The 25,549-nt window shown below is 32.9% G+C and overlaps 2 protein-coding genes across 2 annotated transcripts in view; both read right to left on the bottom strand.

Moving 5' to 3' along the window:
- Scfd1 (sec1 family domain containing 1) overlaps positions 1 to 15,701 on the bottom strand; it is a 94,240-nt gene extending 78,539 nt beyond the window's left edge. Inside the window, exons 1-5 of the mRNA XM_026414197.2 lie at positions 15,650 to 15,701; positions 12,292 to 12,362; positions 9,214 to 9,302; positions 6,221 to 6,311; positions 1,110 to 1,232 (exon numbers count right to left, since the gene is read on the bottom strand). Coding sequence (XP_026269982.2) covers positions 1,110 to 1,232; positions 6,221 to 6,311; positions 9,214 to 9,302; positions 12,292 to 12,362; positions 15,650 to 15,698 — 423 coding nt within the window. The 5' untranslated portion in view covers positions 15,699 to 15,701. The remainder of the gene's footprint in view (positions 1 to 1,109; positions 1,233 to 6,220; positions 6,312 to 9,213; positions 9,303 to 12,291; positions 12,363 to 15,649) is intronic.
- A 2,151-nt stretch (positions 15,702 to 17,852) lies between these two features.
- The window catches only part of G2e3 (G2/M-phase specific E3 ubiquitin protein ligase), a 51,619-nt gene continuing 43,922 nt past the window's right edge, over positions 17,853 to 25,549 (bottom strand). Inside the window, exons 13-15 of the mRNA XM_026414424.2 lie at positions 24,832 to 25,004; positions 21,159 to 21,349; positions 17,853 to 20,453 (exon numbers count right to left, since the gene is read on the bottom strand). Of these exons, the coding sequence (XP_026270209.1) occupies positions 20,197 to 20,453; positions 21,159 to 21,349; positions 24,832 to 25,004 (621 nt within the window). The 3' untranslated portion in view covers positions 17,853 to 20,196. The remainder of the gene's footprint in view (positions 20,454 to 21,158; positions 21,350 to 24,831; positions 25,005 to 25,549) is intronic.

Genomic DNA, 25,549 nt, shown 5'->3' with positions numbered 1-25,549 from the left:
AAATAAAAAACTGTGCAAAGATTGTCTAATTGGGTAAAGAGGAGGTTAAGAATATTAAAATAATAACAAAAACAAGCTTTAGGACAATAAGTATAAGGGAGGAGAGTAACATTTTCAGAAATCAAAATTTTAGCAGAAAAATTTAAATTGTGCTTATGATGGGAATGAATATTAATTTTGAAAAAAAAAATCACAATTTTAATTTTTATGTTCATTATAATCATACTTTCCTAAGAAAGTCACAGTAATTGTTTTTATACCACAGTCTGACTTTAAAAAATATAGTGGAAAATTTATACCAGGTCTTTGGAGGTGCAAATTAATAAAACTATTTGAAATATATTAAATTTAGTTAAGCCAACTGAAAACTATTCCTATTTTTTAATGAGAAATTTCAAGCAAGAATATTAAGAAGTCTCAAGAACTAATAAGAATTTGTTTTGAACAACCAATAAAAAAAAAAGAAATGAAAAAAAAAAGAACTAATAAGAAGCAGTAGTGGACTATCTAAATCTAAGAATAAAAAATCTATTAGTGGGGGAAAAATGTATACTTAAGACTTTTATGGCCTAAATAGTGCCCTAAAATTTTCACATCTTCTTCAAATTCAAGAAGGATAGGGTGTAACAGGGCCAAAAGCAGGAATATATTGCACAAATTCACTTATAACTGAAAGCTAAACCTGATAAAAAGTCACCATGGTATAGAATTGCTGGCCTGTTGTGAATTCCTTTTTTCTTGTAATATAACACATAGCCTCTTTGGAGCATCTTGCTTAAGTAAGAAAAGATCTGGTGATAATATGGTAACTACCATGATTAGAAAAAACAATGTCAATACAGTTCTTAACCATGTTAATACAATTAACATAACATAATTCATTACCACACAATTTCAAACTATTTCTAAATTAAGCTAAAAACTATACAAAGCAAAAATTGATGTTTTTTTTTTTTATTTCAGTCTTTCATATTCACTGAAAAGTAGGTTCCTTTAGTTTGCTTTATTTTACCTAGTTTAAGATAAGACACCTATGTCAATTAACAGCTTTCAAAACACTGCTACATTTTATATTAACAAAATGTTATCAATCGACCCAAATCTTTTACCTTGGCTACTTGAGTTACTGCACTAGCTGCTAATGCTGCATTTGCAATATCTTCCAGTTTACTTCTTGAAATAGCAGAAATAAAATTTAAATAATATGATTCGTAGAGCTGATTCCGAAGATCCTACAAACACCAAAAATATTTTATTCTTATAGGGCAGTATAAAGGATGACCATGAATAAAATAGGATAAGAAACCTATTTTAAAAGATAAAATATATAAGTGACAATCAAGAAAATTATCCCAAGCCGGTTTAAGTGGTACATAGCAGCTCAGAAAACTGAGGCATGAGACACCCAAGTTCAAGGCTAGCCTCATAAACTTAGCAAGACTGTCTAAAAATAAAAAAGGGTCATCTTGGTTTCAATCTCTAACAACACACACACACACACACACACACATACACACACACCCCAAGGGAACAAAGTTATGAAGAAGTATTAGGCATTTGGTTACTAAAGGTATCTTAATAAAGTTATATTTATTATTAACAAAATCCTATTAATAACAAAATACAAAATTGCTCTGAAATAGCTTATCTATATTTTTCTTTTCTTTTTTGGGGTACCAGGGATTGAACCCAGAGAAGCTTAACCACTGAGCCACATCTCCAGCTCTTTTTCATTTTATTTAGAGACAGGGTCTCACTGAGTTGCTTGGGGCCTCACTGAGTTGCTTAGAGCCTTGCTAAGTTGCTGAGGCTAGTTTTGAACTTGCGAGACTCCTGCCTCAACCTTGTGAGCCAATGGGATTATAAGCATGTACCACTGTGCCTGGCTTATCCATGTTTTCTTAAAATACCCAACATAATAAATATCTAAAAATATCTAACATAATAAAATGTTTGCTATATTTGGCAGATACTACCTTCTATTGCTCTGGTCATGGGATGACACATGTTCTTCACTACACAAAGATACATCATACTCTAATTACCAATTCATTCAAAAATAGAATTAAGTTATATAAATTCTTAAATCAAATTTACTTATCTTCTTAAACTCAGATATAGATATCTAAATAACTACTCCTCAAATCTAAGATGTTATCAACTGTAATAGGTACCATCAAGAAAGAATGCTGTGGGTGTGGTGGCCCATGCCTATAATCCCAGTTGCTCAGGAGGCTGAGGTGGGAGGATGGTGAGTTTAAAGCCAGCCTTAGCTATTCAGTGAGGCCCTAAAGAATTATACAAATAAATGCGGACATAAAAGTGTATGTGTGCATGTACATATGTATTTTCTAGCTTTGTACTCTGAGAGGACCTAAGAATACTGACACTCTACTTACAATGAGCAGGTCAGCTCAGGTCTTGATTTCTGAATACCATTCTCTACAGAAAGCAACCAAGGTTCCTAAAACTATTAGCTGAACTCAGGGCTGGGCAGAGAAATTAGGAAGTGGTTAAAGAGTAATGGACACATTCCAAAAGGACACAGAAGTTTAGCAAGGTTGAGGGATATAAGATAAATACAAAACTCAACTGGATTTCCATATAATTGCAAACATCAATAAAAATGGAATTAAGACAACAATTGTATTCATTTGAAGAAATAAATAAGAGAAACATAAAAATTATATTCTAAACACTACATAGTACTATTAAAAAAAAGTAATGAAGATCTAAATGGAAAGATATTCCATGTCCAGAGATCAAAAAACTTAATATTGGTAGGACTGTAATACTTTCAATTGATCTACAGATTCATTGCAATCCATATTGGAACCTGGCTGACTTTGTTGTAAAACCAATTAGCTAATCTTAAAATTCATTTGAAAATTCAAGGATTCTAAAAAGTAGAAACAATCCTGAAAAGGAAATACAAAAAGGACTCAATTTCTTATTTCAACATTGCCACCAAGCAATGCAAATTTTCTTGGTCCAGGGACAAGGAAAGATGTAGAGATGAAAGGCACAGAACTAAGAGTCCAGAAATAAATCTACTGTCAATTGATTTTTCACAAGCCTGCCAAAATCATTCATCAAGGAAAGAATAGTTTCCTCAACAAATGATGCTGGGCCAACTGGATGACCACAAGCAACTGAATGAAGTTGGGCACCCACCAAATACTATATACAAAATTAATTCCACATGGATTAAAGACCTAAATGCAAGAGCTCAAACTATAAAATTTAAAAAAAGAAACAGAAATTTGGAATAGCTTCTTAAACATGACAACAAAAGCACAAGCAGTTAAAGAAAAAACAAACAACCAAACAGACATAAGCTAGCTTTCATCAAAATTAAAAAAAATTGAGTACCAAAGGGTACTATTATCAAGAGAGTGAAAACAATCCACAGAATAGGTAAAAATATTTACAAACCATACATGTGGTAAGAATCTACTATCCAGAACATATAAAGTTGCCTAACAACTTAATGATTAAAAAGTCAACCCAATTAAAAAATGAGTAAAAAATATGAATAGACATTTCTCCAAAAATACACAAATGGGAAGCATGTTAAATGATGCTTAAAAGGTGCATGTCTATAATCCCATCAACTTGGGAAGCTGAGGTAGGAGGGTTCAAAGCCAGCCTCAGCAACTGAGCAAGACCCTGTCTCTAAATAAAACACAAAAAGGGCTAAGGATATGGCTCAGTGGTTAAGTATCCCTGGGTTCAATCCCTGGTACCCTATTAAAAAAAAAAAAAAAAAAGATGCTTAATATCACGCATTACAGGAATGTAAATTACAACTGTAATGAGACATCTCTTCAGATCTTTAAAGATAACTATAATAAAAATGTCAGTAAGTGTTGGCAAACATCTGGATAAGTTGTAATCCTTATGCTGCTAGTGATAATTTAAAATGTGCTACCACTTTGGAAAATAGTCCATCATTTTCTCAAAGGTAACTATAGAATTATCATTTGAATCAACAATTTCATTTCCATATGCTTATGGAAACAAGAAAAATGAAAACATGTCCACACATAATCTTGTGCATAAATGTTTACAACAGTATATTATCTACAATAGCCAAAACATGGAAACAACTAAAATGCCCATTAACTAGTAAACAGGTAACAAAATTTGGCATATCCACACAATAAAACACTATTTGGCCATCAAAAGGAATGAAGTACTGACACATGCTACAATATGGATAAACCCTGAAAACATTAAGCTAAGAGAAAGAAGCCAGATCACATATTATGATTCCATTTATATGCAATGGACAGAATATACATTATTTATAGAAACAGATGTAGCTTAGGGACAGGAGCAGATGAAGGTTGGGGTTAGAGATGTAAGAGAGTAGTTTCTTTTTTTCTTTGTAAAATATTTTTAGTTGTATATGAACACAATACCTTTATCTTATTTATTCATTTTATGTGGTGCTGAGAGGATTAACCCAGTGCCCGTAAGTGCTGGGCAAGTGCTCTACCACTGGGCTACAACCCTAGCCCCCAAAGTTTCTTTTTGAGGTGATAAAAATTGACTGTGGTGAGGCTTATACAACTCTGTGAATATACTAAAAGCCACTGAATTTTACAATTTAAGTGGGCAAATTATATGGCATGTATGTAAATTGCATTATAATAAAGCTGCCAGGCGCAGTGAAGCACACCTGTAATCCCAGCGGCTCAGAAGGCTGAGGCAGGAGGATCATGAGTTCAAAGACAGCCTCAGCAACTTAGTGATGTGCTAAGCAACTCAGTGTGTCTCAGTGGTTAAGTGCCCATGAGTTCAATCCTGGGTACCAAAAAACAAAACAAAACAAAGCAAAACAAAACCAAACCCTGTTATTTAAAAAAGGAAGAATGAAGAGATCGAAGTAATTTATCTTTAAAAAATGACACAGTTGGGTTGGTACCGGGTAAAAGAGGTAGCTGGGTATCATGGGTATCCATAAAGTTACAAAACACAAAAATATGTGCCTTCACTAAAACTTTATATAACAAATTGATTCAATAGTTTAGAACACGGACATAAGTTGTAACTTCTGGCAAACACTGTTAGTATCTAATATCTATTTTTGCCTTTTCCTTACTAAAAGAATCCAAATTTTCTTTGGGGTGTCGATACATTCATCTAAATATTAATGTAGCATCTCTTGAAACTAATTCCACTCAGACTTAAATATGCCTTTTGGAGTTTTGGGAAGGTTTAGCTTTCCTGATCTAAATGAACAGACAGATTGGCACAGTTCATTTATCATTTCTTCTTGCTGTGAACACAGATGTGATGTCTGCAGCTGCAACTGCCACCTTACATCCATGAAGCAACAAGCAAGATGAAAAAAAACCCCAATAAACTAAAAGAGATAAAAAGAGTGGGGTATTTGATTACATTATAGTAATTCTACATGAGGTTAGATTTCCTATTCTCAATGTTCCTACTATGTGAGTAAACCAAAATTCTTTTTTATTTTTTTATTTTTTGTTCTGGGGATTTAATCCAGGGGTTCTTTACCATTGAGACACATCCTAAGCCCTTTCTACTTTTTTGAGACAGGGTCTCATGAAGTTGTTTAGGGCCTCACTAAATTCCTGAGGCTGGCCCCAAACTTGCAATCCTCCTGCCTCAGCCTCTCAAGTCATTGGTATTATAGACATGAGCCACCATGCCTGGCTTAAAACTCTATTGTGTGTGTGTGTGTGTGTGTGTGTGTGTGTGTGTGTACCAGGGATTAAACTCAGGGGCACTTGACCAGAGCCACATCATCAGTCCTATTTTATATTTTATTTAGAGACGAGGTCTCATTGAGTTGCTTAGTACCTTGGTTTTGTAGAGGCTGGCTTTGAACTTACTATCCTCCTGCCTCAGCCTCCTGAGCTTTGGGATTATAGGTGTATGTTACCATGCCCAGCTCAAAACTCTATTTTTAAAGGTAAAAGACTTTGGTTTTTTTTTTTTTTTTTTTTTAAAGGGTAGACTCAGCCTCTACTGATAGAATGTTTCTTCAGTTACAGTCTCACAAAAAAAAAGAAAAAAAAAAATCTCTTGAGCTATTTAAAATTCAAAGACAGCCTAAAAAATCAAAGTGGAAAGCTGGGTAAAGAAATATCTGATTCTCTACACTAGACATCCAAGACAGTTTTTGAATAATGTCTGGTTCAATATTCAATATTCAAGTGTCAGGTAAAATAAGAACGCATATTACCTGGCACATTCTATCAATATTTTCTTCAGTTGGCATTACAAAGTATACTGCAGGAACATCTGGAATAGGATCTCGATCAGAGTGCAGAAGCCTAGAAGACATAAAATACATAAAACTCACTTATTTCTTTGTCATTTATTTAAAAAGATAGTTTAGAACACTATTTCTCAAACTATTAGCTCGCCAGCTCAAGTTCTTGGTGCTCTTAATCAGTTAGTTAACCTAACTTTATTCTTAAGAAACAAACAAAAATGTCCAGGTAGTTAGTAGTATTAACATTATTTATAAGGAAGAGTCTAATTTCTCATTAGTTTTCATTTCATTCAACTTATTTTTAATATCTCTTATAGTCAGACATTCTTTTCTACTATCAATATTCTTGAATGAAAACTAAAGCACATTCAAAATCAATTTATTCCCATTTTTCACAGAAATATAAGGCAGAGGTTATGAGTAGGAAGAAAAAGTATAGCTATACCCAAAAGGGAAAACAAAGCAGGTGGAATCCTTAGAAGCAATGCAAAAATTTAGTCACACATGAAATCAATTGTTTTTAAAATGAAAATGAATATTTCCTTAAAACTTATTTTTATTTTTAAAATGTGGCGCTGGATAATGAAACCTGGCCTTTAAAAAAATTTTTTTATATATATATATTTTTTAGTTGTAGTTGGACACACTATCTTTATTTATTTATTTTTATGTGGTGCTGAGGATCAAACCCAGGGTCTTTCACGTACCAGGCAAGCACTCTACCGTTGAGCCACAAGCCCAGCCCCAAACCTGGGCCTTAAGCATGCTGACCACATATTTTACCACTGAGTTACACCCCAGCCCCAATTTACTTTTGCATATTTTCTGTGCTATAAAAGAATTCATGAGAGATCACCTAAGGAGCCCACAGATTATATACTAGAGAGTTTTCTCTTTTTTATCAGGGGAATATTTTTATTTAAATATCTTAGTCATAAAATTTCTTCATTCTTCATTGTAAGATTTTTACCATGCTTATATCAGGAAATATGACTAACATTGTATTTCTACACTATTCACCCCACTCCAGTCACCTTTCCTTAATCAAGAAGAGTGAAAATTCACATATCCCTAGTGGGTCTGCATTTAATAACTTCTTCCATCAGTCTAGCTGCTGCTACTGATAGTGAGAATGAACATTTGATGGCAGGTATAGCTTGCTTTCTTTTTATGCCAGCTTCCCAATTATCTAACAGGCTATAATCACCATTTCATACTCAATAAACTTGTGGTTACTGTATCCTACATAGCAATCTAAACTAGCTTGCAGAGGAAAATTATTGTCATATTCTCCAGAAAACAGGGAAGAATAGTTAGAAGCAAGGCTCACAGGAGTTTGCCATGGTAGTTATTGCAATCTTTCCATGCTCTCATGGCAATAGCTCCCTGCTTCCTAGACTCTCAAACTGGCACCCCTTAAGGAAATACCTAGTTAAGCCTCACTCTATTTTGTCACCCCTTAAAGAAATACCTAGTTAGGCTTCACTTCTATCAGGCACTGTTATTGAGCTATTATGATTCAAAAAACAAATAGCACAGAATTAGGAGACAAGCAATCTGGCCATATTGCTCTGCTATTAAGTAGTTGCTCTATTGTGGGACAATCACTTATATTTTCTAAATTTGAGTTTTTAAACTATTAAAATAAAGGAGTTAAATACTTAGTAAAGTATCAATAGGAAACTAGGCTTATTAATAATCCATCATTTCCAAGGATAACACAAGCTAAACTTCAGTTTAGTTCATGAGAATTAATATGTTACCAAAGCAACTTTGTTTGAAATCTAATAAAAAAAATCAAAGGGGGAAAAAAAAACTGTCAAATACTGTATTTCATCAAATCCAAGGTGGTATCAATTTTAAAACATATTATGTATAACATTAAGAAAATGCTGCCAATTATGCAAACCACCAATTATAATACAACTCCTAATCAAAGAAATACAAAAAATTGAAAAGTATATTTGGAATTGATGTATATGGCGTGGCAGTGCAGATCAATGGTAGAGTTCTTGCCTAGCACGCTCAAGGTTCTGAATTTGATCCCTAGCACTGCAAAAAAAGAAAGAAAGAAAGAAAGAAAGGAAGGAAGGAAGGAAGGAAGGAAGGAAGAAAAAGATACAACACCATATTCTATTAACTTTAGATAAACATTCATTATATAATTTAAAAAATTAAAATTATTAAGCCAGATTCTGACATGGGACTCACTGAAAACCTAAAACCATGTTTCCACTAAGATTATACTTCAATATATTATAAAACCATAAAGTGAAAATTGGTTATAACTTCAAGAATAGAACAAAATGCAAATAGGTTAGAACACAATAAAACTGGATTTCTCAGTACACAATAGCATCAGTATATATTCAGAAACACAGCCTGTCTTCAAAGTTCTACTGGGCAAGTATTTAATGTAGCATAATTTGTTTTACTTTTATCAAACACATCAGAAGCAATATAATTTAAGTAAACTTAACAGTTAAGACAGCGCAGTCTTCTATGATGATTAACAGTCATTACTTCAGGTTGTCAAATAAATTGTTCATATTAATGATAAACTAATTCATATAAAGTCCACTGACAACTAAAAAAATTTTTTAAAAAAGGGTACATTTAAATTAGAGAAATAGAACACTTATAGAACTAGAAGAGAGCTGCAGACTACTAGTTCTTTTCCTTCATGCAGATGGTCAACCAAATCTATGGGAGGACACAAGAGAAAATTTAAATTCTGAAACTGTATAACCTTGGAGTGAGGATTATTTTTTAACCTCAGAAAAAGAGAGGTGAATAAAAGAAGATATAGGGGGACTATTCCTATATTACACAGAATCTGTAAGTGAATATTATTTTTCTCTCTCAATGTTACTGAATAATTTGATTTTAAGGTGGTCAAAAAAATATTTGATAATTTATTTGAAAATAAATGTTATTATTAGAAAATATATAAAACTCACAAATGAAGAGTGATTCCCATATCTCTTAATTCCTTCACAGATAACAGAGGAGAGATTATATCTTGTCCAAATCTGTCATAAATAAGAACCTTTAAAGAAAAAAAAATAAAACAAAACATGTTTTAAACAACATCATTATTAATGAATAATCAATAGGGAACCAATATTAAGATGATGTTGTAGTAAATGTTATATTTGTCTCAATTTAATATTTTCCAACTTTATTTATCAAAACATCCACCCATGAAGTAATATTAAAAGCATTACTGCTTAGACTCAAATAAATCAATAATTATATAATTTTCTTATATTTTTTCTAAACCGCCCCCCCAACAAAAACCTCTCCAAGAGACTATGAAATCTTATTTTAAGCTTTATAAAGGACTTACAACATACAGCAAACTTGCACACTCCTCTGCTTGCTTTTTTCTGGTTCACATAGATACTTTCTAAAAATGATAATGTAGTGGCCAAGGTGGCACATGCTTGTAATCCCAGCCAATCAGGAGGCTGAGGCAGGAGTATTGAAAGTCTGAGCCAGCCTGGGCAACTTAAAAATACCCTGTCTTGAAAATAAAAAAGGGATGGGGAATGTAGCTCAGTAGTATAGCACCCCTGGTTTTGATCTCTGTAATAAATAAAATAAAAACCCCAACAAACCCCCCAAAACAAAAAACAAAACAAAAAGTAAAAATTAGCCACTTTTAAAACGAATATGTAACAAGTCTCACTGTCATAAAGAAAATTTGATAACTTAGGTGTCTCAGGTAAATAAAGCATTCACTTAAAAAATTAAGTTCCTAAAGAGTACTTGATAGACTTCCTCTATCAAATGCATTCCCCATTCTAAAAGTATTAAAACTGATACCTTTGAGGAATGATTAAAAACTACAACTGGGTCTTTTAACTTAAAATTAATTTTAGAATGAGAGCAAATAAAAAAGAACTTCAACTGGTGTTTTCCACAACTACTTTAATAATTCTTCACAGAGAAAGAAATTGCTACTGAGAATGAAATGAGCTATTATAAAAACAGTTTTCTTAAATGCTAGGATTTTCTTTAGAGAAGTTCAAACTCTTTCTGCCATAGTTATAAGAGGTTGGATGTTGTGGATCTCAAAAGTCTTCTCTTTAAATCTCAATATGCATTAATTTTCCTTTTTTTGCAATTTTACTTTCTGTAGTTTTCATTTCCTGCAGTCAAATGGGGTCAGAAAATATTGAGTGGAGCCAGGTGTGGTGGCACACACCTATAATTCCAGCATCTGGGGAAGTTGAGGCAGGATGACTGTGAGTTTATTTTGTAAATACAATTTACAAAAAGGGCTGGGGATGTGGCTCAGTGGTTAAGTGCCCCCGTTCAATCCCTGGTACCAAACAAAGAAAAAAGTGGAAAATTCCAGGAAAACCCCCGCACAATATGTAAGTTTTAAATTGTGTACTGTTCTAAGTAGCAAAATGACATTTCGTGTATCCTGTTGTATCCTGCCCAACTCTCACAATGCTGCTGTTCTATACTGCTTAAGACATGAATCACCCCTTTGTCCAAATGCGTCCATGTGGTATATATTACCTGTTTAACAGTCACTTATCAGCTGACTTGGTTATCAAATCTTGTCACAGTATCACAGTGCCTGTTTTCAAATAACCCTTATTTTACTTAATAATAGCCCCAAAGCTAAACAGTAATAGTGCTGGAAATGTTATTACAGTAGATTGGTATAACTGCTATTTTTACTAGTTATTGTTGTTAATCTTTCTGCACCCAATATGTAAATTGAACTTTACCGTGTGTGTGTATATATATATATAGGAATAGAACATATATGTCTAGTCATTCTTGGGTACCCTTGGGGGATTGATTCCAGGATCCTCTACAGATACCAAAATCCTTGGGTGCTCAAGTACCCTACATAAAATGGCACAGTTTTGCATATAATCCACACAACACTCCTGTATACTTTAAAGCTACATAAACAGTTGCTATACTATTTTGTTTAGGGAATAATGAAAAAGAGTTTGTACACATTTAGTATAGACAAAATCAAAAAAATTTTTTTTGGATTTGTGGTTGACAGAATCTAATTGAATCCATGTACACAGAACCCACAGATATAGGGGACTAACTACATAGGGTATGGTACTATTTGCAGTTTCAGGAATTCACTGGGCATCTCGGAACGTATCCCTGCAGATAAGGAGGGTGGAGACTATATCTGTATTATTTATCTGGTGGTATAAAAGTGATGGGTAGGGAAAGTATCTTGACAAAACGGGTACTCAAGAAGTTTCTCCACCTATTTAACTCACAGACTCAATGTAGGCTTTATAAAGAAACAAGTATATAATTGTGTAAGAAGCAATAAGAAAAAGCCCACCAAAAAACAAAACAAAAAAGCCACCCCCCCACCTCAAACAATAAACAAAGAAAGAAAATAAGGGCAATATTAGGGAATACTGAGTCTTAAACTATGAATGTAATATGAATCATTTTAGCCCCACTGAGAGTTAAAGGATCTATAAAGACTCATTAGATCATTCATAACACCCATAATTCTAACCAAGTTGATTTGTTCTTCTTACCAAGAGACAAATATAAATGATAATAAACTGATAAGTTTAAACCTAATCAATGACATTTTAATCTCTTTAAAGACTGTAGGTTGCTTTCTGGGTCCACTGAACAGTTTTAAAGCTCATAAATTAATAAACTGGCACTGTGGTTTATAAATAGACCACTTTCCAATGAGCTGGTTAAAATGGATCAGTCCCCCTGAATCTACCTAATCCTTAGAAAGCTTGTAAGAGCCAATGTATAGACTTGCAAAGCTAAGAAACAAAACATCAGCCAGAACTATCAGTGAGAACCCACGTAAGCAATCAGAAGGATGTTCTAGATAATTACTATTTTTTTTGCCAGTCTCACTCCATAAAATGTTTATCAAAACAATTCATATTAAGATGCCACGGTAAATAAAAACAAAATATTCATGAACTATAACTAAATTATAAATTCAGTATTAACAAAGAAATTTCAACCAATTACCATCAATAAGGGTTAAGAAAAAAAGCTCTTACCTTCCATACTGGTTCTCCTGTGCTGTTTTTAACATGTGGTACATTAAAATTCAACATACGCTTTAAAGCCACTGAAAATAAAAAGTTTTGTCAAATATTACCATTTTTAAAGGACTTTATATTTTCTCTATATTATTATTAACTATCTAAAAACAAAATGCAAAACTGATTATAAGAGGCATTTATTTGTCCCAAATGAAATTGTAAAAACTGTTGAGCAAAAAGTATTTTTCCATTTCTCCTGACTATCCCACACTAAATTTTATGTAGATTTAAAAACAATTTTTTTAATCATGATCTTAACAGATAACTGGTGCTGTTGTCTATTTATTGCTTGGCTGAAAGCATAGATTAAGATCAGTTTTTCTAAAGGCAAAAAATTATCTATAGGTTATATGCAGCAGATCTATTTTTTGGTTACCCAAGAGTACATTTTTACAACCTATTTATCCTATCAGATTTTCTGAAAAGTTATGCTGCTTAAAATTCTATGTTGGAGGGAAAATGAGACTTTCCCATGGGTGTATAGATAACTGATAATTCTGGCTAAGAAAATATACAATTTCAATAACCACAGCAGTTATGACCTATGTATAATTTTGTGTTTTTTTTTCCTGTTCATCTCTTCATGTAGATTTAAACATATTTTCTAAGGAAAATGAAAAATTTTTAATATACTTCTATATGAAACTGAGATAGTCAAATATTTAAGAAAATGTATTAGGTGATTTAATATTTCAAAGATTGGCAACATTAAATCTACTTGATTTTAAAAAGGGACCGGCATGGTGGTGGATACTTGTAATCCCAGTGGCTTGGGAGGCTGAGGCAGGAGGATCACAAGTTCAAAGCCAGCCTCAGCAATTTAGCGAGGCCTTGAGCAACTTAGTGAGACTGTCTCAAAAAATAAAAAGGGCTATGGATGTGGCTCAGTGGTTAAGCATCCCTGGGTTCAATCCCCAGTACCAAAAATAAATAAAAATTTAAAAAGCATTTGAGTCACTTTATTAAATAATACAGAAATACCCACACTCTGAACTCCTACCACAGAAAGAACTACAAAATACTAAAATCACCCCAAAATCTATTTATATGCCCTACTTACTCACTAGGAAACTTCTATTAAATGCTTGTATATTGAGGTAGGTATAATGCTGTAACACCTTTATCACTTAAGAGATTACACTTCAATAACGTGTAGTTGTCCCTTGATAACTGTCCCACAGGAGATTGATGGATACCAAATCCTTGGAGGCCAAGTCCCTCATATAAAATGGGATAGTATTTGTTTATATCCTATGCAAATCTTTCCATATACTTTAAGTCATGGCTTTATTATAATATCTAAGACAATGAAAATGCTATTATACTGTATTATTTAGGGAGTAATGCATGTGTTTAGTACAGACACGTTTGTTTAGAATATTTTTTATTTGTAGTTTATTGACTATGTGGAGGCATAACTCAGAGATACAGTGGGCTGACCGTGCTTAAATATTTAAGTGGGTTTATTCAAACATTTTTTCAGTAGAATGTTTATTAGCACCTAATGACCAGTTAATAATACACATTACCAACAATTTATGCTTATCTCAAAGCCTCAGAGATATTATGGTATTACATAAAAACATACATAAATAAAAGAACACTTTTGCATGTAAAATTAAAATATTACAAGAGGCAAAAGGATGTCCCTGGGTTAACTTTCCCATTGCTTTAGCAGAGCTCTTTTTCCCACCTCCAGGAAATAAAGAAAAAACACTACTCTGGCACTCACAGTCCTAGAGAAAGACACCTTGTTTGTAGAAAAAGCTGTTCACATTTTTGATATGTGACAACTAGGAAGAACTATATAGTCAGGCATTTAGTGTTCTCTAGCGTAGTAGAGAACACTAGTAGTTAACTGAAAGAGGCCAGTGTGAGAAGATAGATAGTCTCACATTTGCTTTCTCAGCCCAATCTAGGAAAATTTCTCCAACTGACTCTTTGCTAACTTGGTCAAAGATAGTTTGAAACAGTGGATTTGTTAATGAAGTACATGGCCAGAATACATTTCAAAGAGTTATAAGAATGTAATTTTAAGATCATCAGAGTTTAACTCCCCAAGGCTTATATTACTGCATTTTAATTGAAATAATAAACTAGTTTTCTTTATTGGCTTTAAATATACTATTCATATTTTTAGACTTGGTTAATGTAACTTCATCCTTACCTGGAATGTTGTCTTCACTCATTCACTGAATAAATGTCATCTATGTTTTCTATTCATTCATTCAATGTTTAGAGAGTGCTTACCATGTACCTGACACTGCCTATACGGGTACTAGCACGAAACAAAACAAATCGAATAAAAATGACCAGTCCTCATGTAGCTTTCATTTCAGTTGGGGGACAAAAACTAGTAAAAACAAATAAGACACATAGTATATGAGATCATAAGTCCTATGGAGAAAAATATCAATGGGAAAGGGGAAAAAGGAGATGGTTTATTTTTATTAACTCCTCAGAATATATAGCTTCACAAACTTCAAGACCAAATTGGTTAACAGGTATAAACTTTATTCGTTTAGAGCTAACATGCATAAACCAAGTCGTCATCACAAAGTTTACAAAGAATAAGGAAACACTAAAACTATCTAACATGGAAAAACATTAAAACTCAAGGGAATATGAATCTTTACCAGATTTCGAAGCTATTTAAACATGCTCTACCGAAGATAAAATTATCATGTTTTAAAATACTAATTAGTCAAACAACTGAAATGGGAAAGCCATTAGTTAATTTGCTTTGCCATTCTTCTATCCCTTCCAGCAAGCTTAAGAAGGAAATCTGTATCACCAGGCATTTTTCTTTAGGTTTCCCCTAAAAGGCTGGTCTGAGAGAGATGATGCACAAAGCCAATCTGAAAAGAATCTCTAAATTTTGTAACTGGTGCAGGTGAAGGAAAATGGAGTTCTTTAAACTTTAAAACTAGAGTGACAAACAAAACAGGGAGACGTGCAATACGCACAGATACAAACCTCGGGATCTCCTAAGTGGCAACAGAGGAAAAGAAAATACCAGCTGCCAGATACTGTCTTGACAGCCTTCTGAGCCTCGGTAGTAAAAGGCAGACTGTAGTAATCGCCCACTCCTGAGGCCCCTTCTCCGGTACCACAGGTGAGGGCCAAGTCCTTAAGGGAACTGCATCTCTTCACCAAAAACTCAAAGGGGAGGGGCTCTTGATGCACTAGGAGACTAAACTCCTGGAGATCGGTCTTTGAGTAACACGCACCACAACCAAATGAGGGCGACAAGCAGATGGAAAGGATGTCTCTGCGCAGGCACAAACCCACAGAGAAGAAAATAAGTCTGTACCTGTCTGTCTCTCCCGAATACTGGCTGCCGCCATTTTGACTCCCACCATCCACTGCCCAGCTGGCGAGCGGAGCCAAAAGATGACGTGGCGGTCCCTTCTGCCCCGGAAGCAGAGGTTGGAGGGGCGGGGCTTGGAACACACTCCGCCTTCCAGCGCGACCGCTTCTCCTGGGCTCTGGGGACACAGTTTGGAGATCCTGTTGAAGTTAACGTCTGAATTGCGGGTGTTGTTTCCTTTCTAGCTACACCCTCTCAAATGTAGAGTAGGAATTTAATCCCCTAGAGTAGGAATTTGTTGCTGTGTTAGGAAGCTAATGATACGGAACAGATATTTTGGTCCTTACATTTAAATGGTAACAATACTCAAGGTTTGTAAGAATCACAGAACTAAAGTACATGAAACTCCGGATTCCCCTTCCTTTTCTAGAAACACAGGACTTTTGGAGCGTTGCCCTTATATGGTAGATTTTTTCATCTCAATCTCTTTATCTCTCAGTGCTCTAGTTTTAGGGTGTTTTTTCCTGCATGGATACTGGAGTCAGGAAGGTGCCAAAAATGTCTTTAATTACAAATTCACAAAACATTACTGAAGTAGGGTGTGTATCTGTGGGGAGGGTTGGGTATGGTTGATGTTTGTATACTTGAAGTCATGCCATCACAACAGAACAGTCTGATAATTTCCATAATCCATAGATTTTTATTGGATGTCAAAAATGGATACACAATTTCTCATGTTCAAGGTTCATTGCTGACATTTTGCTAGCTGTTGAGTGTTTCTTTTGAAGTTGCATAAAATTCTGAAATAATAGATGATGCCTTAAAAGCTTAACTTTGAAACTAGTGTTTTCTTCAATCGTATTACAACTATTTTCAAAAAATCTTTAATGAACTAGTGTCTTTTTTTAGACAAATGACAGTTCCTGCCTTATGGGTAAGTTCTACTGCATACTGCATTCTTCAGGGAATATAAAACATAGACCCAACTCCACTTACAAATGCAAATCTATCATGTAACAGTTTCAGTTCCATCAAAGACTCCTTTTGAGGACTACATGAGTCATATTAACATAAAATACTGAAACAATGTTAAATTTATGTTCAGTAGGTGCATATTATGTGTATGGAAAAAAAAAAACTGTCCTGCGGGCAATAAATTTACAGAAAAATATGCCCCAGAGAAGAACAGTAGCAGCAGATGAATAATACTTGAAGGGCTGAGATTATGGTATTTCTTTTGTATTATTAGAATCAAAGAATAAAATGCATTCTGTTATCACAGACTACCTCAGAACATTTCATGTATAGAGAGGCTCCTGGTTGTCAGCTGCTTATAGGATCTCTCAAATGTGGAGAGTACAGGATTTTGGATGTTACTCAGTTTTGTCAGAATCTTAAACTTGTGAAATCCCAGCAATTTCTTTAATTTAGTTTATATAAGCACATTTAGTGGCACATTTATTCAGAAAACTTCATTGTCATGCTTTTTGATTACATCTGGCCACTTTTAAGATGGGGAGAAATGGGCTCACATATAAATGATCACCTAGCATAACACCTGGCATACAGTAGGTATTAGAGTATGTTTGGGAATTTGAAAAGGGTCAAAATCAGAACTTGAAAACTGGGTCTGTTCAAGGCAATCCAAATTTCCTTAAACTACAAGTCATACACATCCACTTCATCATTACATGTGTTGTTCTTATGTTTTGTATTGCATTACTTTAAGCACAAAACTTTGCATTACTTGAAGCATAAAAAACTAGCAGCTTACAGAAAAAGCAATAATAGGGTATGATAATCACTATATACAATAATTATGTTTATAAATAGAAAAATTTTATGATCAATGATCATTTTCTTATTATGATTGAATACTAAAGGCAAAGTCACTGAGAAAACTGATCCATATTTCCCGTTTACTTAGCATTTTAGTACTGAGTGCAGATTTGAATAGCTTTCTCCATATAATTAGGGAAAAATTATGCTTTAAATAGAAGTCAAAGTAAATTCTCAAGCTAGTAAACAAATGAAGACTTTTGCTTTACTAAAAAAAAATTGTCATAATGTAGAAACTAAATATTACAAAGTATAAAATTATAATCTAAAACTTTTTGGTATTTTAAAGAATCCTTACCTTAAATTCTAAAAGAGTAAAATGACCAAGTACAAGAATAGTATTGTATAAAAGACCTGCAGATAAAGAACCCATACTAGAAACAATTTTAAAACTGTTTTAAAGAAATGAATATAAAACTAATCAAAACCATTAATAATAGGTGCATAATAGTCAATTTATGGTTTTCTTCAATATTAAGTAAAAGAAAACAAGCTTAAAATAATACACACCATTTAGACAATTGAAACAGTAAATACATATACAAACTTTGTAGCATAATTCCTTTATAAAATTCCGCATCAGTTAAGAATTGTGCTATAAAACAAATAGGAACAGAATAACACAAACCATTTGACAAAGTAACACTGCAGAAAATAAATAACCAACAGGTTTCTCTGATATGCCTTGACTGTACAGATTAACCTAAAAATCATAACAGGACATCCTTCAAACCAGAAAACATTTTACAATATATTTACATTTCACTTTAAGAGGCTAATATTCTGAATTATTAATTACACCATCTTATACTAAGGCCTTCTCTATACTTAAGTGTAAGGAGAAACTGAAATAGCAGTTTTAATTATTATTAACCAAGCATGTTGCTCCTAGTCCCTACCCCCACCCTCACAAAGCATGCGAGTATTGTATTAGTTTTAATTAGCATACAAGGAGAAATTAATCAAATCTACAAACCAGAAAGTAGATCTAATTGTTTTTTTGGGGGGGAGGATTATATTGATTTAATGGCTTTTAAATTTTTATAAAAACTAGACGCATTAAGAAATAAAATACCTGATTTATCAACACATTTTGAATAAAAGCTCTATGGTGAGCTTGAGGTTTATATTAGATATTAAACTTTTAAAATAACTGACCCTTTAATTACTTTTGAAAATCTAACAATTTAACACATGGCAAAGAAATGCCTTGTTTATTAATATTGTTAAATAATTAAAGTAAGTAATTTGCTAGGTCTGTTAGTACAATTTGAAAAATATGAGGTAATAAGGGAAATTACGTTAGGATTGTTTTCATTTTCCTTTGGTTTTAAGAGATGTATTACCATAAGTCAATCTTGGTAATTTTCTTTAAAAATATTAATAATTTGAGTACTGGGGAGTCTCATCTTGGGGAGGATGAGATTGTGATCATAGCTAATACTTAATGTAGCAAGAAAATTATGGTTAAAATATTTTACCTCTCATAATGCCTTACCTACTTACTATATAATGATTTACTTTAGCAGAAAACCAGGGCTTTGTCTCATTTATATTTCATAATAGATTGGGATCTGATAATAGATTAAGGACATCCAATTTCTCAATTTTTTTTGGTAGGAGCACAACTATGGGAACATGAGTATGAAACTATATATCTTCAAATTATTATTACATGATTTCTTGTTAATTTTAATAGCATTAATATTGTTAAAAATAGACAAGACAGGAGTTTATAGATGAATATACAGAAACAATACTAAGATGTATGGTGAGATTAGAGTGGGGTTTTCATTCTGTTTGTATTTTTTACTTTATTTATATTCTTTTTTACTTTATACATTGCTTATATAAAAAGATATCTTTCTAGGATAAAGAAGATAATTGTACAATGGTATGGAGCTGGTTTGCCTATAATACCACCTTAATAATGCCAAAAATCCATGTATAACACATTACAATCCAGAGAGATCATTCAGGATACCTAAAGTGATTATGGATTAGACATACTGAATACCACAGTTCTTTTTTTTTTTTTTTTTTTTTTTAGAGGTCTATGATTAAAACCAAGACTTAGAAGATACTATTCTCTTAGGTATTTTCAGTTACATTGTATCCACCTCAGAAGTGTTTTTAAGCCTATGGAACATGCCCAGAATCCAGACAATTTTGTGCAATTCTGCTTTTTATATAACACTTCCTATTAGAAATAACCTAATTGCAGTGTGGGTAATTTTAACATAAATCAGTGATCTAGAAATATTTTAGCAATGGATTTCGTGCCATCTTTGAAAAGCATAAATATAATGTATAAACCCCAGAATCTATGCCTGATTCCTAAAGCAGGATTTAATCAATTAGCTCTTCTATTTAATGCTTTAAAATAAAGAAAAATTTGAAAATGGCACCTGCCATACTATTATACCTGAATCAAATTTGTATAACCATTCTAAAAGTAATTACATTGAAGATTATGAAGCCTGTACATTAAGAAAACAGAAAAACATCACCAATTTTGACTAGAATGCCTTAATTGAAAAAACTTCTGTTTTGTTTAAATGGCCAAAACATTCCTTTATGTTTATATCATAAATTTTATTGGGTCAAGAAGGTGACAAGTTTGTTCAAAACTGATGATTAATAGATTTTTGAAACAAGAAAGTTTTTAATAGCAGCTTTTAAAGAAGCATCTCTTTGTTCAAAGAAACATTTTAATGTTCATTGTAATGAGAACTTTCTTCCTTTCCTAGTCTTAGAGTGTTTCTTATGGCGAAGTCCATATTTTCTTGAAACTCTTTATATGTACTGGTGATTGGAAGAGTTAAAGAGTTATTACACTTGTTTCCAACAGGAAAATCCATATGAAGACACTCAATTGAAGGAGTGGGTTTAAATCCTGCAGGTGGAATGGAACTGCAACCAGTTGCAAAAATAAGAATGTCTTCCATTGTTGTTGCAGATTTGCCATCTGAAGTTTACCAATAAAAAAGAAAGAAAAAAAATCCAAGTTACATATTGATATTATCATAGTCTCTTCCTCAACTAGACTGAGAAAACTGAAAAGACTCCCCACATTCATCTTAGGCAAATTAAATCACTAAGTGTAGGAATAGGCAAATATTATATTCAATTAATGAATCTCAAAGGATTCATAAAGTAATACAACTACTCATGGTATATTTGACTTCTTTTCAATCATCACTGATTAACATACTATTTAAACAACTGCAGAGAAAAAACTAAATTGTGAAAAAACAAAAATACAGCTAATTGAACTCTGGTTGAAAGATAAAATTTTTCTTTATAAAATGGATTTATATTGCTAAGCTCAGTGTTAAATATCATCAGCACAGCCCTGATCAGAGGATAAATTATAATTAAGTTGAACTTCAGATTGAAAAAGATAAAATAACTGATTAGCTTTAAGACTGTTTAAGACTATTATGTGCTGTGGCCATCATCCATATTTTAAAAGTTTTATAGGAGAAAATGCCTTTCACCTCAAATTATCTAGAGGTAAGCCTTTTCTTATCACTTTCAACACGGTAATATAAACTTGTCTTGAAATAAATGAAATAAGACTTATGAATATCAAGAGGTAAAATTCTGTAAGAAATAAAATGTTGAGACAAACATTCTGAGATAGTTAAATAAAAACAAAATATCCACATACCCTCAATGGTCTGTAAGTAACTGTTCCAAAACCCCAAAGCTTGTACATCAGGTAATGTGTGTACTGTAAAAAGATCTCTAAGGATCTTTGCAGAAAGATTCTCAGGTTTATGACAGAGGATGTTACAAAATGCTTCTGGGTAAGTCTGAATTTTTTCCAAAACACCAAGAGTTTTCAGACCCTGCTTAAAACTTGAGAGGAAAAATAACAAGCCAACATTGTTTGGAATTACCTTATTAGGGAATCAAAACATTTTTAGCAAACTTACTTTATGGATACACTATGTATACTTTAATGTCAATAACAAGCAAATACATTAATGAGTGTTTTCTATATTATTTGACTTCATAGTTTCAAAATTAACATTTTACTAAGAGAAAGAAGTAAATGTCCTAAGTATTTTATACTTCAGAGCTATTTGTTATAAAATTTAAAACGTATTACTACAAAGAAATCAGAAGACATCAAAGTGGGAAAATATTTTAGTATACATGACAAAATATTAATTTCTCTAATATACAAAAAATACAAATCTTTTTTCTAAAAGATCAATAATCCAATAGGAAAATGTGCATGAAAAATATGTATAGTTATCAGAAGAAATGCAAATAACAAATGAATATTCAAATGCACATTCTCATTAATAAACAAAGAACAGAGGTACCAGTTTTGTCTATCAGACTGACTTTCTGGATTCCCTAACCTTTTACTCAAATAATCTGCTTAGATTGGTTTATTTCTCCTTTTAGAACTTTCCACAAAAGCTCTCATATGGTGTTAAAGTTTGGATATGTGCTGTCCCCCAAAAGCTCTTATGTGAGACAATGCAGAAATGGTCAGGGTTGAAATGATTAATCGTAAGAACTATGCCGTAGTCCGGCTGGGCAAAATAACCTAGAGGTGACAAGCAACTTGAAGATTGAAGCGGGAACTACTTTATTGCAAGTGAACTCAGTGGGAACTGAGTGAGAACTCAAAGTAGAGGGCACCCAAGATAGAGCCGCTTCTCTGCCGGACAGCAGAGGTATATATACTTAACTAATTACACACAGCTTAACTTAATTAACATCATCTAGATACAGCAGTCAGCCAATAAGGAATCCTCATCATCTTTGATAAGGACCCTTCAAACAATGATGAGTTCTCAAGATGTTGCATCAAAAGACTCAGAAAATTTTACTATTCAAGTCATACCAGAGAACATTTAGAAAATGTTTACTGTATGATAGTAGTATTTTAAGCTGCAATATTAAAAATATATTGAAAATCACATCTTTTGCAACTATTTAAGATTATGATGGTATTATTATGGTGTACAAGAGTGCTAGGGAACATCCCAAAAGTCTATCAACAGGAAACTGGTTGAAAAAAAGATATATTCAAACAATGGAATTCTGAGTACCCCTAAAAAGGAATGAGTAATATGTCTATTCATGTACTATCACAGAAATGAACTCCAAATACACTATCAAGTGAAAAATTAGTAGAAGAAAGGGTGGATGGCATGTTACTATTTATCTAATAAAAGGAATACACATACATACATACATATCCTCACATATTATCTGCTATTTTTAAGAAGAAAAACAAACAATGTAAGGAGAAATCATTAAAAAAAAGAAAAAAAAAGCCAAAAGATTACTTCATAAGGGGATGGAAGGTGAAATGTATTTAGGATGAAAGCTACACTTTTTTGTTTTAGTAATATTATGTTATTGGTAAAAATGTTAGTATTGTTATTTTGAGACAAATGTTTAGGAAATGAGGAATAAGTAAAGAACTATACTTTAATTCCCTGGTGTCCTTAAAACTGGGATTCTTAACATGGGATATAGAAAAACTTAAGTCATGTAATAATGAATTTGAAGTATCAGTATGAATCCATGATGTATTTTTATCTTTCAAACCCTTCCCCCCCCAAAAAAAAACCAGCCAGACATGATTGTGCATGCCTGTGATCTCAGCAAATTGGGAGGACTGCAAGTTTGAGGCCAGGCTCAGAAATTTGGCAAGACCCTGTCTTTAAAAAGAAAAAGAAAAAGAAAAAAAGGACTAGTGATGTAGTTCAGTGGTAAATGGCAAAGAACCCCTGAGTTCATTCCCAGTATTCAAAACAAGCAGAACAAAAAACAAACACAAACACAAAACAAAACCAACCACAAAAAGCAAAAACAAAGGAAACAATAGTATAGCAACAACAACGACAACAAAACCCTCACAAACCAAAGCAAAACAACTTCAATAAAACCACTGAAAAGGGGTCTGGGTATGGTGATGCATGCCTGTAATCCTAGAGGCTTGGGAGGCTGAGGCAGGAGGATCCCAAGTCCAAAGCCAGCCTCAGCAATTTAACAAGGCCCTAAGCAACTCAGTGAGATCCTGTCTCTAATAAAATACAAAATAGGGCTGGGGATGTGGCTCAGTGGCCAAGTGCCCCAGAGTTCAATCCCTTGTACCCACCTTGACTGCCCCCCTGCAAAAAACAAAACCACTGAAAAGGCTTAGATACAGAAACCATCCTGGAAAAATAAGCATCCCTAGCATCCATCTACATTGTTTTGTGTGTGTGTTTGTGGTGCTGGGGATTGACCCCAGACCCTTGTGCATGGGAGGCAAGCACTCTACCAACTGAGCTATATCCTCAGCCCCACACTGTTTTTTGAAATAACATTTCCCATTAAAAGAAACAATGCTTCCTTAGGCCAGAATGTACAAAATGAATCTGAATATTTTCATCACACAATATAGAAAGAAAGCTATCAAAGTCTATTAAGGGTCACATCAAAAGAAACAAAAAGTTAAAAAGGTAAAAAATAAGATAATGCAAAACTTCAGTAAAGATAAATAATAATCATTTTAAACACATCACATATATTTAAATCCATAGGTGATACTGAACTTTTAAAAAATGAATGATCACTTCTGAGATAATATTGTGTATGGTGAATAATATTGTATATTGACTGAAAATAATACTGAAGTCAATAATAGGAATAAGAATATAGAATAGGACATTGATGAACAAGATTAGCCACAGGTAGATAACTTTTAGTATTAGACGGTGATCACACAGGCTACTTCCATATATATTTGAAAATTTTCATTATTAAAAAAAATGACTGTGAGGGGAGACATAAGTTGTCAGACATATTTTTAGGGTTATTGGGACAAAATTTTGAAGACCAATGTTTTAAACTGAAGAAGAGCAAGAATCAGATCTACCTTGTTACATGGTTAGGACCTATGTTACCTAGCAGACTGAGGTGCTCAATATTTATTAAAAGAATGAGATAGACAGAATAATAAGCATATGTAGTAAAAGTTTTCAAAGTAATTTTCTTTAGAAAATTAATTATAAATTGAAGCAATGATTACTTCTTCTAAGCATAATACATTTAATTAATTCTGTATAGATTGATCAGAAAAGGGCTGGGGGATACAGCTCAGTGGTAAGAGTGTTCACCTGTATGTACAGGTCGATGGATTCAATCCCCAGCACTGCCCAAAAAATGAAGTAGAATAATCAAAGAATAATGATCATCATTGAGAGGTTAATTTTAAGGCATTATTTTAAAATAACTTTTTTTCTGAAAATAAACAAATGTATCCCATTATAAGATAATGAACCACTTTGAACATAATTTGGGAAAATCTTAACATAAAAGCTGCTTACCTTTCAAAGGGTGCTTGGACTCTCTTAATTACATGGTAGAAAAGTATGTCTTTTACCAACATATACTTATCACTTAATGTTGTTAAAAGTCTAAGACATCCAATAAGCTCTAGGTAGTTGTAGCATTCATTTACTACTGAGTTTAAGTCAGTCATATTTGTTGCAGTATTTATCTGTAATGAAGGAGAAAATATACCTACTTTACCCATTTATTTGTGATTGATACTTACATTTCAAATGACACATTATTTTATACTCAATTTTTTAAAAAGATATTTTTATTAGTTATTGATGGACCTTTATTTTACTTATAAGCAGTGCTGAGAATTGATCCCAGTGCCTCACCCATGCTAGGCAAATACTCTACCACTGAGCCACAACCCCAGCCCCTTTATACTCAATTTTTGAGTACATCAGGGTAGAGTGGAATATACTAAAAAATATTTTCTAGAATCAATGTTTGAAATCTGGTTCAACAAATATTGTATATTTCTGCCTTCAAGATCTAGAGTATAATGCCAGTTTAATACAAGAAATTGTTTATATAAAAATCAATGAAATAGAGAATTTTATAGCTCTAGAGGGGCAAAAGAGATGACATGAGGAAATTTCACAAAAGAGAAAATCTATTGGCTGAAACCTAAAAGATGCATAAAATTTACCAAAAAAAAAAAATTCAGTATTAAAAATGAAATACTTGGGGCTGGAGTTGTGGCTC

The sequence above is a fragment of the Urocitellus parryii genome, chromosome 6 (assembly GCF_045843805.1).
Source record: "Urocitellus parryii isolate mUroPar1 chromosome 6, mUroPar1.hap1, whole genome shotgun sequence".
NCBI classification, from domain to species: domain Eukaryota; kingdom Metazoa; phylum Chordata; class Mammalia; order Rodentia; family Sciuridae; genus Urocitellus; species Urocitellus parryii.
This window is presented reverse-complemented; position numbering and strand designations above follow the sequence as displayed.